The 17,805-nt window shown below is 38.0% G+C and overlaps 1 protein-coding gene across 3 annotated transcripts in view; it reads left to right on the forward strand.

Moving 5' to 3' along the window:
* ZFYVE21 (zinc finger FYVE-type containing 21) overlaps nucleotides 1–17,805 on the forward strand; it is a 35,659-nt gene that overhangs the window by 11,990 nt on the left and 5,864 nt on the right. For 2 of the 3 annotated variants that reach the window (XM_044664641.1, XM_044664643.1), the window contains exons 2-5: nucleotides 5,862–5,912; nucleotides 7,643–7,811; nucleotides 14,147–14,222; nucleotides 17,113–17,204. In XM_044664641.1, the coding sequence (XP_044520576.1) occupies nucleotides 5,862–5,912; nucleotides 7,643–7,811; nucleotides 14,147–14,222; nucleotides 17,113–17,204 (388 nt within the window). The remainder of the gene's footprint in view (nucleotides 1–5,861; nucleotides 5,913–7,642; nucleotides 7,812–14,146; nucleotides 14,223–17,112; nucleotides 17,205–17,805) is intronic. The other variant, XM_044664642.1, reaches the window with a different exon arrangement.

Below are 17,805 nucleotides of genomic sequence, written 5' to 3' on the forward strand. Positions count from 1 at the left end.
ACTATTCTGTGTTCACTTAACTTGTTTATAGTTTCCCTCTTTATATTCAAGTCATTCACCCATTCTGAATTTATCTTGGTGTAGGGTGTGAGATGTTGATCTAGACCTAATCTCTCCCATATTGTTTTCCAAATTTCCCAGCAGTTTTTGTCAAATAGTGGATTCATGTCCCAAAAGTTGGGCTCTTTGGGTTTATCATACACTGTCTTGCTGACATCATTAACCCCGAGTCTATGCCACTGATCCTCCCCTCTATCTCTTAGCCAGTACCATATTGATTTAATGACTGCTGCTTTATAGTATAGTTTGATACCTGGTACTGCAAGGCCCCCTTCCTTCACATTTTTTTTTTCATTATTTCCTTTGATATTCTTGATCTTTTGTTATTCCAGATGAAATTTGTTATAGTTTTTCCTAATTCAGTAAAGAAGTTTTTTGGTAATTTGATAGGTATGGCGCTAAATAGGTAAATTAATTTGGGTAGGATGTTCATTTTTATTATGTTACCTCATCCTACCCATGAACAGTTAATGGCTTTCCAATTGTTGAGGTCCAGTTTTATTTGTTTGGAAAGTGTTTTGTAGTTGTTTTCGTATAATAGCTGTGTTTGTTTTGTTAGATTGATTCCCAAGTATTTTATATTGTATAGGGTGATTTTAAATGGTGTTTCTCTTTCTACCTCTTGCTGTTCTAATGTGTTTGAAATGTATAGAAATGCTGATGATTTATGTGCATTTATTTTGTATCCTGCCACTTTGCTAAAGTTGTTGATTATTTCTACCAGCCTCTTAGTTGATTCTCTAGGATTTTTTAAGTATACCATCATATCATCTGCAAAGAGTGATAGCTTAGTTTTTGCCTATTTCGATACCTTCAATTTCTTTTTCTTCTCTAATTGCTATTGCTAGTGTACTATGTTGAATAATAGAGGTGATAATGGGCATCCTTGTTTCACTCCTGATCTTATTGGGAAGGCTTCTAATTTATCCCTATTGCATATAATGCTTGTTGATGGTTTTAGGTATATATTGTTTATTATTTTTAGGAAGGGTCCTTCTATTCCTATACTTTTCAATGTTTTCAATAGGAATGGATGCTGTATTTTGTCAAAGGCTTTTTCAGCATCTATTAAGATAATCATGTGATTTTTGTTTGTTAGACTGTTGATATGGTCAATTATGTGGATGGTTTTCCTAATGTTGAACCAACCTTGCATTCCTGGTATAAATCCCACCTGATCATGGTGTATGACCTTCTTAATTACTTGCTGGAGTCTCTTTGCTAATATTCTATTTAGGATTTTTGCATCTATGTTCATTAGGGAGATTGGTCTATAGTTTTCTTTCTCTGTTTTTGGTCTACCTGGCTTTGGAATCAGTACCATATTTGTGTCATAAAATGAATTTGTTAGGACTCCTTCTTTGCTTATCATATCAAATAATTTGTATAGTATTGGGATTAGTTGCTTTTTGAATGTCTGATAGAATTCACTTGTGAATCCATCAGGTCCTGGTGATTTTTTCTTAGGGAGTTCTTTAATGGCTTGTTCAATTTCTATTTCTGATATGGGATTATTTAGGTATTCTATTTCTTCTGCTGTTTATAGGCAATTTATATTTTTGTAAATATTCATCCATATCTCCTAAATTGTTATATTTGTTGCCACATAATTGGGCAAAATAGTTCTTAATGATTGCCTTAATTTCCCCTTCATTATAGGTGAGGTCTCCCTTTTCATCTCTAATACTGTCAATTTGGTTTTCTTCTTTCCTTTTTATTATTAGATTGACTAGTACTTTATCTATTTTATCTGTTTTTTCAAAATACCAGCTTCTAGTCTTATTTATTAATTCAATAGTTCTTTTACTTTCGATTTTATTAATTTCTCCCTTAATTTTTAGTATTTCTAATTTAGTTTTCATCTGGGGATTTTTAATTTGCTCACTTTCTAATTTTTTGAGTTGCATGCCCAATTCATTAATCTCTGCCCTCCTTAATTTGTTAATATATGCACTCAAGGATATAAATTTCCCCCTGAGTACTGCCTTGGCTGCATCCCACAGAGTTTGGTAGGATGTCTCATCATTGTCATTCTCTTCAATGAAATTGTTGATTGTTTCTATGATTTCTTCTTTGACAATTTGGTTTTGGAGAATCATATTGTTTAATTTCCAAGTGGTTTTTGATTTGCCTGTCCAGGTGCCCTTACTGATTATTATTTTTATCGCATTATGATCTGAGAAGGTTACATTTATTATATCTGCTCTTTTGCATTTGTTTGCCATGATTCTATGCCATATTACATGGTCAATCTTTGTAAATGTACCATGTGCAGCTGAAAAGAAGGTGTATTCCTTTTTGTCCCTATTTATTTTTCTCCACATATCAATTAAATCTAATTTTTCTAGGACTTCATTCATCTCTCTTACCTCTTTCTTATTTATTTTTTGGTTTGATTTATCTAGATCTGAAAGAGGAATATTTAGATCTCCCACTATTATGGTTTTACTATCTATTTCCTTCTTGAGCTCTGCCAGTTTTTCCTTTATGAATTTGGATGCTATACCACTTGGTGCATATATATTGAGCAGTGTTATTTCCTCATTGTTTATACTGCCTTTAATCAGGATGTAATGACCTTCCCTGTCTTTTTTAATCATGTCTATTTTTACTTTGGCTTTGTCAGAGATCATGATAGCCACTCCTGCCTTCTTTTTTCTCATTTGATGCCCAAAAGATTTTGCTCATACCCTTAACCTTGAACTTGTGTGTGTCTACCCGCCTCATATGTGTTTCTTGTAGACAACCTATGGTAGGATTTTGGTTTCTGATCCACTCTGCTATTTGCTTCCGTTTTATGAGCGAGTTCATCCCGTTCACATTCAGAGTTACAATTGTTAGTTGTGTATTCACTCACATTTTTGTATCCTCCCCTAGACCCACTCCTTCTTATTACACTGTTTTCTTTTACACCAGTGGTTTGCTTTGAGCTGTTATCCCTTATCCCCTCCCTTGATTGACTTCCCTTTCTGCCCCCTCCCTTGTTGTTCCCCTCTTTTTGTTTTTTAAAGACCAAATGAATTCCCTCCCCCTTCTTCTCCCCTCCCTTTTTTGCCCTCCCCACTCCCCTACTCCCTTTGGTTTATCCCTTCTGACTTTCTCAGTAGGGTTAGATAGAGTTTTTTATCCGGATGGATAATAAAGCTACTCTTCCTTCTCCGGGTTGATTACACTGAGAGTAAGGTTTGATTATGCTCTCTTCCTCTCCTTCTTATAGTATTATTTATCCCCTCCCCTCCCCATGCCCTCTTTGTGTGTAATAGAATATCTTATTTTTCTTATTTACTCGGATTTTTCTTGGTGTCCTCTACTATTCCCCCCCCCCTCTTTCCCACCCCCCATGTCTTCTTAGACCATTTAGTATCCTGTCCTCTCCCTATGAATTATTCTTCTGGTTGCTATAATAGTGAATATTATAATAGTGTATAGAGTTCACTACAGAGAATTATACATAGCATTTCTCCACCTAGTAATACAGATAATTAGATCTTATTTATGCCCTTAAAGAGTCAAGCTTAAAAGACTATGAGTTTTCTTTCTTTTCCCTCTGTTTCTTATTTACCTTTTCATCTTTCTCTTGATATTTGTGGTTGAGTGTCAAACTTTCCATTTAGTCCTGGTCTCTTTTGTGCAAACACTTGGAATTCTTTAATTTCGTTGAATGCCCATACTTTCCCCTGAAAGTATATGGTTAGTTTCGCTGGGTAGTTGATTCGTGGTTGCAGGCCCAGCTCTCTTGCCTTTCTGAATATTGTATTCCAAGCCTTGCGGTCTTTTAGCGTTGAGGCTGCCAGATCCTGTGTGATCCTTATTGGTGCTCCTTGATATTTGAATTGTCTCTTTCTGGCTTCTTGTAAGATTTTTTCTTTAACTTGAAAGCTCTTCAATTTCGCTATTATATTTCTGGGTGTTGACTTTTCTGGGTCCAGTGTAGAGGGTGATCTATGGATCCTTTCAATGTCTATATTGCCCTCTTGTTGTAGAACTTCAGGGCAATTTTGCTGAATAATTTCTTTAAGTATGGAGTCCAAGTTTCTATTAATTTCTACCTTTTCTGGAAGGCCAATGATTCTCAAGTTGTCTCTTCTAGACCGGTTTTCTTGGTCTGTCACTCTCTCGTTGAGATATTTCATGTTTCCTTCTATTTTATCAGTCTTTTGACTTTGTTTTATTTGTTCTTGTTGTCTTGAGAGATCATTGGTTTCTAAATGTTCGATTCTAGCCTTTAAGGACTGGTTTTCGGCTTTAATGTTTTGGTTTTCGGCTTTAATGTTTTGGTTTTCGGCTATAATTTGTTTCCTTTTCAATCTGGTCATTTTTGGTCGTCAGTTGACTTGTCTCACTTTCCAATCGTGAAATTCTGCCTTTTAAACTGTTATTTTCTTGCCAGATTTCTTCCATCTTCCTCAGCATTTCATTTTTAAACTCTTCCATAGCTTGTGACCAGCTTTCATTTTTTGGGGGAGGTTTGGATTTTTGTTTTCCCTCCTCTGTTGTCTGGATTTTCTCTGTGTAGAAGTTGTCTAGTGTTCCATAGTTTCTCTTGATAGTCTTTTTCTTCTGGACTTCCTTATTGCTGGCCATTGTTAGCCCCGCCCCTTTTCAGCTTTGTCTTTGCACAAAAAAAAAAAAAAAATGTGTATAAGAGACAGGGGGGGGGGCCTCCGGTCTCCTTGTCCTCGGGGTCAGGCCTCCTGGTAGTTCCCGGTCTGCCCCTCTGCCCGAGATTCCTCCGAAAGTCTGTGGGCTGGAGATCTTTATTCGCACCTGAGGCGATGCCTTCAGTGCTTGGGAAAGGCCATCTTTTAGGGGCCTTTGTCCCGTGGAGGTGGTGCCTTCACCCACGTGGATGCTCGTGGATGCTCGGGGAAAGTCCGTGCACGCCCCCAGCCACCTGGGGTCCCTCTCTTGCAGCACACAGGTACAAGCCCCGGGGCTGCCAGTGATTATCTGGTTGCCCCAGTCCTGTTTTCACACTTGTGCATTGGCCTTGTGCGAGGTGTGCGGTGTGGGGGGTGGGGGAGGGGCTTCTTCCTCTCGCGTTTTAGTGAGAGCTGTTTCACCCCTTTATAGCGTGGAAATGCCCCGATTCTGCGTACCTTCAATCCTGCGCCCTGTTGTGGGGTTCCTTCGTTCTTCTGGACTCGTTTTTATTTTCCCTTGAGGGGTCCTGTATGCTTCGGTCAGGAGAGATCGAGCAGCTGCTCCTTACTCTGCTGCCATCTTAAACAGAAGTCCATTTATACAATTCTTCGTGACCTCATGGACTGTAACTATCCATGGAGTTTTCATGGCCAGGATAATGGAGTGGTTTGCCATGTCCTTCTCCACTGGGTCCAATGGAGCCTTTTTTGTCAGGCAATCAGAGGTTGAGTGATTTGTCCATGGTCCCACAATTAGGAAGTATCTGAGGCTAGATTTGAACTCAGGTTTTCCTATATAGCACTGTATCTGCTGAGCCATATAGCTGTCCTTCCTAAGCCTTTTTAATGCCTTTTTTGGTTTATGGATTTAAGACTTCTTATTGTAAATAATTTGTTCAAGTCAAGCATACAATGAGTCATTGTTATAGGAGCATAACTCATTAATCATACTGTGTCCTAAGCTTGCTTTGAGCAGCAGGGATTGTCACTGGAGGGAACCTTTTTGCTGAGGTCATTTAGCTGAGATCAAACTCAGAGGAAAAGCTTGTTCTTTTGAACTAGTTTTCCTTCTCACTGCCCTCACTGTAGTAGTGAGTATAACACTCTGGGATCAGTCCTACAATATATTTTTTAATGCCTGGTCTTCTTCTCTCTTAGTGTCCAAGATGTATGCAGTGTGACATCAAGTTTGACTTCATAACCAGAAAGGTAAGGTAGTATTAGGAAACTATCAGGGAGAGGGAACTCTGAGGGAGTGATGTATTTTTAGTGGAGGATTGTTTGACTTGCCCTTAAAATTCTTTAGTGAATCAGCCTTTGGGCCAAATAATGTAGTAGGTAAATCAAGAATATGTCTTGCATCGGGGGCAGCTGGGTAGCTCAGTGGATTGAGAGCCAGGCCTAGAGATGGGAGGTCCTAGGTTCAAATCTGGCCTCAGACACTTCCCAGCTGTGTGACCCTGGGCAAGTCACTTGACCCCCATTGCCTACCCTTACCACTCTTCCACCTATAAGTCAATACACAGGAGTTAAGGGTTTAAAATTTAAAAAAAAAAAAAAAAAAAAAAAAAGAATATGTCTTGCAGAGTTAGCTCACAGTTCAGCTATTCAGGATTACAAGAGTCAATTCTGGATCCTTAGAGTAAAAAGTAATTATTATAGAATTAACTAGTGCTAGCCCCCCTGTATGTAAGGAAGATATCTTATTTGTCATTCAGTCAATAGATGCCTCTTATGTGTGAAGCACTGTGCTAAGTGCTGAAGATACAAAGAAAAGAGTTGCTGTTTCAAGGGGCTCCTGGTCTTAGATTTTAAATTTCATTTTTATTTATCTCTGGGAGTAAGCATGAAATGCTGTTCTTTTTAAAACAATATTACCACTTATTTCTTCTTTGTTGGATTCTGCACAGTTTATCTAAACCCTGAACTTCAAGAAGGTATTGAGCAAAGGGCTACATGTTTTGAGGCAGAGGATATGGATTTGAATATTGGCTTGCTCCTTACTTAAGGATCTTAAGAGTCCCAAGTCTTTTCTTCTTTGATTCTCAGTTTTGTTGACTGTAAAATGAAAGTGCTTGAAATCATGTTATATTCAAAATAATAGTGAAAGGTATTCATCTGGGTCATCTCTGCAGCCATGAAGGGCCAGGAGGCAGAGGGATAGGATTTGGACTAATGGAGAAGAATTACAGGGAGGCAGACATTGATTCAATACAAGGAAGAATCTTTAGAACTATTTAATGATGAAAAAGTCTCTTTCATGAAATACCGAATTCCCTTATCACTAGAAGTGTTTTGAACAGAGGGAAAATAACGACTTGTCAGAGGTATTATACTTCCAGACAGGTCAGAAGATGGGCTTAGCTTTTTAGGTTCCGTCATCTCTGAGGTTTTGTGATTGAAATTGTGAAAGCCATCTACTCTGGATGCTGCCTACTACACATAGGAGAACATACTACATTTTTAGGAGTTTTTGTAGAACTTTGGAGCAAGAAGGGAACTTAGTTATCATCTATTTAATCCAGCTCATTTATTATTCATTCTATAGCTGAGTAATCAAAGGCCCATTTGAGGGAAATGACTTGTCAGAGGCCATAATGGTAGTGAGCAGAAAAGCCAGGACAAAGCAAGGACTTAGAATGACTTAATTGCCTAAGATAATTGGTTTGGGGCACTCATTAATTTTAATTTTCATGACTGCCTGGCTAGCTTCCTTTATCCCAAGCTTGATTTTTAAGAGCTAGCTTCTATTTTTATATAGTCATTTGGATAGCTGATAACAAGCAGATAGGCATTGATGGTACTTCCAACATTTGGTCCTTAATGATTTAACTTTTGCCACCTTTTTCTCTCCATTTCTCCCATATTTCCATGCTTTGACCCACCCCACCCCTTAAATATTCCTTGCCAATGACCAAGTTCTTTGGTTCTTTGCTCAGCACCATTGTCGCCGCTGTGGGAAGTGCTTCTGTGATAAATGCTGCAGCAAGAAAGTCCCCTTGCCTCGGATGTGCTTTGTGGACCCTGTACGACAGTGTGCAGAGTGTGTGCTCGTGTCTCAGAAAGAAATGGAGTTTTATGACAAGCAACTCAAAGTGCTCATGAATGGTAAGCCTTATCTGGGTGGCTGGTCTGAATGGCTTGAATCCTTAGTCTTATTAGTTAGTGCCTACATGTTTTATATATTCTCTTTCTTATACTTCCTTCTCTCACATTTTTTCCCCCATATTTTTGCTTTGTTAAAAAGCAAAAATTCCCTCTTCAAAAAGACTTGTCTTTAAAATTGTTTCATTTTATTGCTTTTGTACCTGGAGGGGATTAAAACATGATCCTATCATGATGTTACCTGTTCCAAATAGTTCTTTTCTTAGATATGCAAGCCTCCCTCCCCCCTCATAGAATCACCTTTGGCTATAGCAAATCCCCCTTGAAACTTGGACTCGGGGGCACTAAGGGCTCCAACTTCTCCCCTCATTTTGAATGGGACAGCAAGTCTCACAGAATGAGCAGGTATCAGTGAGTTATTATCTGCATTGTAGATCCATTTTCTCCTAAACGTGTTTCTCTTCCAGACTTTCCTATTTCTAGTGAGTGTACCTCCAACCTTCTTGTTATTCAGGTCAGTTCACATCTGTGTCATCTTCAGCTCTTCATTCTTCCTCTTCCCACATCTGTAGTCAGGTGCCGCATAAGGTGATTTCTTTAGAACATCTTAATTACGTATGCTTGCCCTCTAGTTCAAGTCCATATCCCTGCTTTAATCCATTTTCCATCCATCTGCTAAAGGGATTTTTCTAAAGCCATGATCCGAATGTGCCACTCCCAAAGTAAACTCAAGTAGTTCCTATTGATGCTAGAATAAAATTTCATTGTTATCCTTGAAAAGTGTCTAAGCTTTGATATGTCCACAATTGTTAGTAGAGTAGCATATGTATGTATATGTGTGTGTGTGTGTGTGTATATATAAATAAGTAAATATATGCATGGGGAGGTATGCCCCCCAATTTTTTTTACAGACGGGGCTACATGATCAAAAAAAAGTTTGGAAATCAGTGTCCCAGGTCAGAGATATCAAACAAGCAGCCCATAACACTCCCTAGTATGGCCCAAACCAGATTAAAATGTAATAGGAAATATTTAACAAAATGAATGAAAATTTGTTAATAGGTGATTTTCTAAGGCAATATGAATGCATAGGGGTTATGTATAGTTTAATGACCTGTTTTCTATTTGAGTTTTACACCAGTGTTTGGAGGGAACCTATAATAATTCATTCCTTTGGTCATGGGGGTAGGGAGTGGGGGTGGAGTCAAGATGGTGGCTTAGGAACAGCAAAAGCTGAAACCTTTCTGACTATCTTTCCATACTGATCTTTAAAAAGTTCTTCAAAAAAAGACACAAATCTAAACCCAACAACAAGACAGCCACAGGACTCTCCTGCTGAAAACAAGCAGATTAACATGGCAGGCCAGCTCAAAGAGTCTAATCCACTATCCCAGCAGGAGACAGAAGACTGAAGATTAGTCCCTCCAGGGCAGAACAGCTCAAACACTCTGTTCCAGGAGACCAGCTAAAGTAGTTTACAGCCCACTGGGGAGGGAAAATGAGTTAAAATTTTAAAAAAGGGCAACAATCGAAAGCTTCTACAGGGATAAAGACCAAAGAACAGAACTAACAAACAATCCAAGGAACTTCAAGCAAAACCTCAAAAAATCCAGGGAATTGGACTCAGGCTCTGGAAGAGCTCAAAAAGGAATTCAAAAATCAAATAAAGACAGTTTGAAGAAAAATGAGGAAAGGAAAACAACAGCTTAAAAAGCAAAATAGGTCATCTGGAAACAGAGGCACATGAATTAAAACAAGAAAATAGTGTTTTAAAAGCCAGAACTGACCAATTCAAAATGAAACAAAAAAGTCAAAGGATGAAAAGACTGACTTGAAAAGAAGACTGGACCAAGGAGGATTAAGAAGTCATGGAAGAAGGGGCAGCTGGGTAGCTTAGTGGATTGAGAGCCATGCCTAGAGACGGGAGGTCCTAGGTTCAAATCTGGCCTCAGATACTTCCCAGCTGTGTGACCCAGGGCAGGTCACTTGACCCCCATTGCCTAGCCCTTACCACTCTTCTTCTGTCTTGGAGTCAATACTGTGTAATGACTTCACAGGATATTAAGAAACAATACAACAAAATCAAAAGAAGAAAAAAATAGAAGAAAATATTAAATACCTCATTGAAAAAACAACTAACCTGGAAAATAGGTCCAAGAGTGACAACTTAAGAATTATTGGGCTATCCGAGAGTCATGACCAAAAAAGCCTAGACATCCCACTACAGGAAATTATCCAAGAAAATTGCCCTGATATTCTTGAACAAGGGGGTAGAATGGAGATTGAAAGAATACACAGATTATCTCTTGCAAGGTTATAGCCAAATTCAAGAGCTCCCAGGCCAAGGAGAAAATACTACAAGCAGCTGGAAAGAAACAATTCAGATATCATGGGGCCCAAGTCAGGATCACATTGGATCTGGCAGCCTACACATTGAAGGACTGGAAGATGATATTTGGAAGCAAAGGAACTTAAAAGAATCAACTACCCAGAAAAACTAACTGTAGTCTTTCAGGGGAAAATATGGTCATTTAATAAAATAGAAAATGTCCTTCAGTTATGGAATATTTAGGGACTACCAGTGCACGTATATACATACCCCCCACACATACTAATGGTAATGAAGAACTAATTGTTCCTTCAAGCTACTTTGGGTGACCATTTCTGGCTCCTCCAACTGGCTTTTTCCTTTGATCTGTATCTGTTGTTTCGGCAGATTCTAATCTCCACTGCCTTGGCACCTGCACCATTTGTCATAGGATGACAGCTCTAGAACTGGAAGGGACCATCTGGTCCAACACCCTTATTTTACATATGAGGAAACTGAAGCCCAGAGAGGTATCATTTCTTACCAAGGTCATACAAGGAGTATCTCAGGTGGGGCTTAAACTGAACTCTTCTGACTCGAGAACCAATGTTCTTTCCCTGCCCCACTGGGACTCTTCTCGTGTCTTCCTCTTGCATTTTCTCTCCTTTTATTTTTTAAAATCTTTTTGATCTCCTGATTTGTTTTGTTTTGCTGCTTTTTGTATAAAAGGCTTTAATTTTCCAGAGGCAGTGCTGGCCAGGTAAAAAATATAAGAAAGCTCTTTTCCTCATAGGCCAACTGACAACAGAGTATTAGCTGTGGTAGGATATCAGAGATTTAAGAGGCCTTCAAAGTCATCTGGCCAAAGTATTTACAGATAGGAAAGCTAAGAGTGTTAGTAACTTGCCTAATGGCATGTAGTTGCCAAGTTGGGACTAAAACTGAGTTTTCCTTATTTCTGGCCCAAGGCTTTTTACTTTTTAAAATAAATTTTCTTTTGTTTTGTTACAGACTTAGCATTTGTCATAGATAAATAAATATTTATCTACTTGGAACCCCAGATAAAGCCATAAAATCTGAACTCTTCACATTTTGATTTTTTTTAAAATTTACTTAATATGACTAGTAAAAATATATTCAGTCTCTGTTCTATCAATAAGAGGAAAAATGGGCCTTTCTCAATATATAGTTCCAAGTAGGAAGATCACTAGGTCAAAAGGAGGTGTGATTGGGTGCAGCTGGGTAGCTCAGTGAATTGAGAGCCAGGCCTAGAGACAGGAGGTCCTAGGTTCAAATCTGACTCAGAAGACACTTCTCAGCTGTGTGACCCTGGACAAGTCACTTAACCCCGATTGCCTAGCTCTTACCACTCTTCTGCCTTGGAGCCAATATACAGTATTAACTCTAAGACAGAAGATCAGGGTTTAAAAAAAAAAAAAAAGACATGTGATGAATTTTGTTTATTGCCACAGGCAAGCATGGCATAATAGGTAGAATTCTAGGGTCAGAAGATCTGGTTTCAAATGTAACCTTTGAGAGTAGCTTTGTGACTGTCTCTGTGCCACATGTTGCTCCCTAAAGCTTATCTACTTTAGTCATCCTGGGTCTCTTAGAATGTTTTATGTTGTAAGAAAAACCTATAGAAAATTGAATGAATCTACATTTTTCCAGAGACTTGCATAAAGAAAAGATCTTTGGCAGCCAATCCTGTTTCCTTATGTGCTTGAATAATTCTCAAATTACTTGACATCCCTACATCAACAGTTGCTGCCATCTCACAGACATTCAGGTGCTGCTTTAAAAGCTATAGCTGTTGTATACAGCCAAAAATACAACCAAAGAGAGCAATAGGACATGTGTAAGGTTCAAATCCAGCACTCAATTGGCAAATGATTACCCAAAGATGGAAACCAGCACAAATTCCTATCATCAGGTCAACAAGACATAATGAATCAGTAGGAACCCCCTATGAAGGACCTTTGCTGTCACAAAATTAAATAATATCAAAGTGACTTCTTATCCTAAGTAATGTGCATGCCACTGAAGGTTTTTGTTTTTTAAAACCCTTCCCTTCTCTTTTATAACCAACAATGAATATGAGTTTCAAAGCAGAAAAGTGTTGAGGGCTGGGCAGTGGGGAGTTAAGTGACTTGCCCAGGGTCACATAGCTAGGAAGTGTCTGGGGTCAAATTTGAACCGAGAACCTCCATCTCCAGGCCTGGTTCTCTACCACTGAGCCATCTAGTTGCCCTCACCAAAGGTTTTAAAAATATATCTTTATTGTGCATTTAAACTTGGAATAACAAAACCAGGGGAAAAAAAACAATTTACACTGACACTATGTCAACAACAGCTTGTTAGTTGCTGCTTCTATCTTCTTTTCTCTGTTTCCTCAGCAGCAGTTTTGGACTTATGTAGTCTTTCTGCTATACCAAGCTTCCTTTGCCTTTTTTTTTTTTTTTAGATGCTTTCATTGTTGTTGCTGTGATTGCCAGATTTTTTTAAACTCCTAGAACCAATCTAATTTGGAGAATTCAACTACTTCTTGTACATAATCTATACTTTTTGCCAGGAACAGTGAAAATTAGAAAGTTCTCTTAATTGTGTGTGGCACCCTCCATGTATATGAATACACACACACAAACACACACACACAATTATTTGAGAGAAATTTCTGATCTACATTGTCCAGGACAAAAATAAAGCAAGCTATTAAAACTTTAATAGTTTCCAACTCAACTAAGGCTTTTGGGACACCAAATGTATTATGATTTATGTAGTATGTATGATTTGAATATTGGTTATTCTCCTTTCATTTGAACTTAAAAAGTGTTGATAATATTGATTGCAAAAGCATATCATTGCTAAACTAAACGTAAACATTGCTTCTAGTCCATTGTGAAAATGGGAAATTGGGGAAATAGACTGCTTCAATTCACTAGTAGTGAGAGAAATGTAAACATAAACAGCTCTAAAGTTTCAATTCACATCTTGCACATGGACAAAGATGATAGAAACTAAGAATAGTCAATGTTGGCAACTTGGGAAAAGTTGGGAACACTAATTCATGTTTGGTGGAACTGGGTAGTCTAGCCATTCTGAAAAGCAATTTAGAAGTCCCACTGTTAGACATTCATCCCAAGCAGTTCAGTGATTAAAAGAAAAGTGTCTTATATATAATAAAATAGTTTTAACAGCATCTTTTATATTTGCAAAGAACAAAGTGAATGTCTATTGATTGGGGAAACAATTAAAGAAATTGTGGCATATGGAGTATTTTGGTGCTGTAAAAAAATGATGAATACAGAGAAGCATGTGAAGACTTAGGAAATGATACAAAGGGTAACAAAAAAAAACAGGAAGAAAATATACACAATGACTGAGATACTGTAACTGGAAAGAGCAGCAACAGAAGGATCACAACTGAATGTTGTAAAATTATAATAACCAAGAGATATGGGAAGCCATCTCCCTGTTCTCTTTGTAAAGGTAGGGGACCAGCAGTGGAACAGGACATGTTATAGAAGACTTGGTTGACATGATTAGTTTTGCTGAACTGTTGGTTTGTTTGTTGTTTTTTTATTATTCTTTGTCATAAGGATTATTAGAATATATGTACCTTTAGCAAGGATTGTTTTATCGTTGTCTTTGCATCTTTACATTGTGACACATGCTTAATGAATGTACCTATGATTGATACAGAATGGCTTTGTGGGAAGGGAGAAAGATATTGGGAATTGTAGGTATTGTAAAAACAAAAGATAAAAATAAAAACAATTTTTACTATTTCTCATGATACACACTGAATATTTCCCTAAAATCTTACTTTTTTTTTTCATTGCTTTGTCACCTTACAAAGTAAAGTAGAAGAGCTGTTTTTAAAATGAAAACTTAATAGAATATCTATATCTCTGGAGTAACTAGGATATAGGAATTTTTCCCCTTTCAATTGCCTGACAAAAAAATGAGAATTGCTTCAAGAGCTAATAAGCTTACAAGTATTTTCTTTCAAATTTCTTTCTGTTTCAAGGAGCTACTTTCTGTGTAACAATAGGAACATCAGAAAAGTCTGAATTGATGATCTGTCGCCTTTCTAATAACCAGAGGTAAGAAATGTTGGTATCTTTAGATCCTATGAGAGTTTCTGTATCCTCTTGCCCAATTCACTCATTTCCAAATGAAATTGAGAACACTGAGACTGAGAAACCCTAAAAAACAGCATAAAGAAGTCCCAGGCCCAAGTTCTCATTCTGACATTTAGTATCAATTGTGTTAACTTGGAGTCATTTCTCTGAATCAGCTTCTTTTATAAAATGGAGATAATCCTTCTTGTGCTCCCTCTCATGAGGTGAGTATGAAGTCAATAGTGAGTCATTTTATGCAAACACTAAAGTTACCAAAAACCTTATTAGGTAGACAACAAAGTAGTATTACCTCTGTCTTACAGCTAAGAACACTGACGCTTATAGAGCAATGGAGCAATTTGCCAGTTCTTGGTGGAAGTGAGATCCCAGTGTAAAGTTTGTGTCTTCTAACACTGTACCACACTGCCTCTTCTGTGAATCTCAGAAGCACTTTAACTATCTAATCAGCCTTTAATAGGAAGACTTAATTACACATGGTACACATCACCTGCTCTTACTCAGAACAAGTAGCAGGCCACATACTCAGGGTGTCACTGGCTCAATCACTTTGTAACTGCTATACAGAATTATTTCTCCCAATATTGCCTACATAAACACACACACACGTTGGTTGTTTTCCAGTCTCATCCTTGGTCTGCACTATTTTATGTCTTGACCCAACAAAGAGTAGGCAAATTAAAAACTGGGGGGTTTTGGAAAGAGTACTAAGGAGAAAATATCTAAAGAAAGATAGTGAAAAGACCCACCCGAACCTCTCTGCACCTCAGTTTTTTTCTTATGGAAAATAGGGAAAGATATCTCTTGAAATATTTGCCTTATAAGATAACAACAAGAAAAATACATTTTGTACTGGAAAGCACTTTAAAAATGCAAGTTGTCATAACAGGAGTGAGTGTGGCATGTTGAATTTGGGAGAGATAATGATGTTAGTATTTTTAATATTTCTGTTAGCTGGCTGTTTCCATTTCTTAAAATATCTCTTACAATAACATAGCCTGTGGCCCCTTCCGACACAACAGCTTTTTGTTTTAATTAGGCCTACCCTATAAAGCTAAAGAGATTATTGATGGTTCTTAGAACCTTCCCCCTGGTTACTGTGTTTTAGTTGCAATAATATTACTTATTTGTTTTTAAAACCTTAACCTTCAAAGTATCAATTCTAAGCCAAAAGAGAGGCAAGGATTAGATTAGGCATCAGTGACTTGCCTAGGGTCACACAGCTAAGGAAGTATTTGAGGTCAAATTTGAACCCAAGGTCCTCCTAACTCCAGATCCATTGCTTTATCCACCAGCCTGCCTTGTTTCCTCAACAGCATTACTACTACTACTACTACTACTACTCCTTCCTCCTCCTCCTCCTCCTCCTCCTCCTCCTCCTCCTCCTCCTTCTTTTTTTTAAAACTCTTACCTTCCATCTTAGAATCATTACTGTGTATTGGTTCTAAGGCAGAAGAGTTCTAAGGGCTAGGCAATGGGGGTCAAGTGACTTGCCCAGGGTCACACAGTTAGGAAGTGCCTGAGGCCAAATTTGAACCCAGGACCTCCCATCTCTAGGCCTGGCTCTCAATCNATGGTTCTTAGAACCTTCCCCCTGGTTACTGTGTTTTAGTTGCAATAATATTACTTATTTGTTTTTAAAACCTTAACCTTCAAAGTATCAATTCTAAGCCAAAAGAGAGGCAAGGATTAGATTAGGCATCAGTGACTTGCCTAGGGTCACACAGCTAAGGAAGTATTTGAGGTCAAATTTGAACCCAAGGTCCTCCTAACTCCAGATCCATTGCTTTATCCACCAGCCTGCCTTGTTTCCTCAACAGCATTACTACTACTACTACTACTACTACTCCTTCCTCCTCCTCCTCCTCCTCCTCCTCCTCCTCCTCCTCCTCCTTCTTTTTTTTAAAACTCTTACCTTCCATCTTAGAATCATTACTGTGTATTGGTTCTAAGGCAGAAGAGTTCTAAGGGCTAGGCAATGGGGGTCAAGTGACTTGCCCAGGGTCACACAGTTAGGAAGTGCCTGAGGCCAAATTTGAACCCAGGACCTCCCATCTCTAGGCCTGGCTCTCAATCCCTAGCTGCCCCCAACAGCATTACTTCTTGATGGCTTGTGAATTTCACAGTTACTTAATCACTTCCTAACTCTTATCAACCCATTTTACCACAGAAGCCTGGACTCAGGAGAGAGTATGACATAGGAGAGAGTATGACATATTATTTCTGCAATAAGAAAACTTATCATTCAAAGACCAAATATTCCAAAGAGTCCTCTTTAAACCACAGACTCACCATATAAAAATCACATCATAGATAAGCATACAGAAAGATAATTGAGACCACAGGTTTCCCATCCCTAACCTTGGACAAGGTGTGGAGGGGTTCTCCTGCACTGAGAAGGTATAGAGTGGGAAAGTGAAGGTGGGGATGCTATACAGGATAAAGGATCATATAATTTAGAACTGGAAAGAATTTCAAAGATCCAGCTTCCTACTTGGATTAGGAAGCCCAGAAGTCAAGTCCAAAGTTATCCACTTATCAACAGCTGAAATCTGAATACAAGGTTCTCTGACCTCCAAATCATCTGTTTTTCTCTCCTGCCTCACCACTTTTTCATTGTATGTGACCAGGGAGGGAGAAAATTATGAAATCATCTTGTATACTTAGGTTGCTAGATTTGTCCTGTTTTGGAGTAGAATCTCATTACCCAGAGCATCCCCAAAAACCAGGTAGCCTTCGTAGTTTAGACACAAGAAATGAAATCCATGGATGTTAGTATCTAGTATATGAATGTAAGAAAAATTGTTTTGATTTTAGAAATTTTGGGTTTGTTTTTTGTTTTTCTTTTTGACAGATACCTGTTTCTGGATGGAGATAGCCATTATGAAATTGAAATTGCTCAAATTTCAACTGTTCAGATACTAACCGAGGGCTTTACTCCTGGAGGTAAATGTTAATATCAAACAGGATATTAATAATGAACAGGATTTTGTGATTTATAGAGAATTCACATTCATGAATGAAAGCTGACCCTTCTATTCATGCCCTTTGAAGGGCAACAGAGTAAAGGCATTCATCTTCTTAAATAATCAAGTCAAAACAAAGAGTTAAAATCATTGCAGTCTTGAGTATATAGGCTTCTGTGGATTCTTATTGATCAATTAGCAAATATCAAAGTACTTCTATATTGATTTTTCCTTTGGCAAAGTCTTTTGATGTTTCATTTAATTTTCTATTCAATTGAAATTGAGACTGGAGCTCTTAAGTACATCAGGCCTTCATTCCTTTAGGAGGAGGCTTTGATTCATAATGGGATTCCTGAATTTGGAGCCTAAATTTTGAACATTGCCACTCTCTACTCTTCTGGATTGGGTTCTTCCTAAAAGACTCCCTTGCCTATTTTCCTTGTGTGTTTTGGATAATATTTGATTATATCTGAATCTTTTCCCATTTAAATTTTATTCCTAAAGTAGTAACGCACCATTTTAATGGAAAATCATCAGCATTTGGAACTTGTGAAATTCATGTAACTTAACCAACCTTGCTT

The sequence above is a fragment of the Gracilinanus agilis genome, chromosome 2, assembly GCF_016433145.1.
Source record: "Gracilinanus agilis isolate LMUSP501 chromosome 2, AgileGrace, whole genome shotgun sequence".
NCBI classification, from domain to species: Eukaryota; Metazoa; Chordata; class Mammalia; order Didelphimorphia; family Didelphidae; genus Gracilinanus; species Gracilinanus agilis.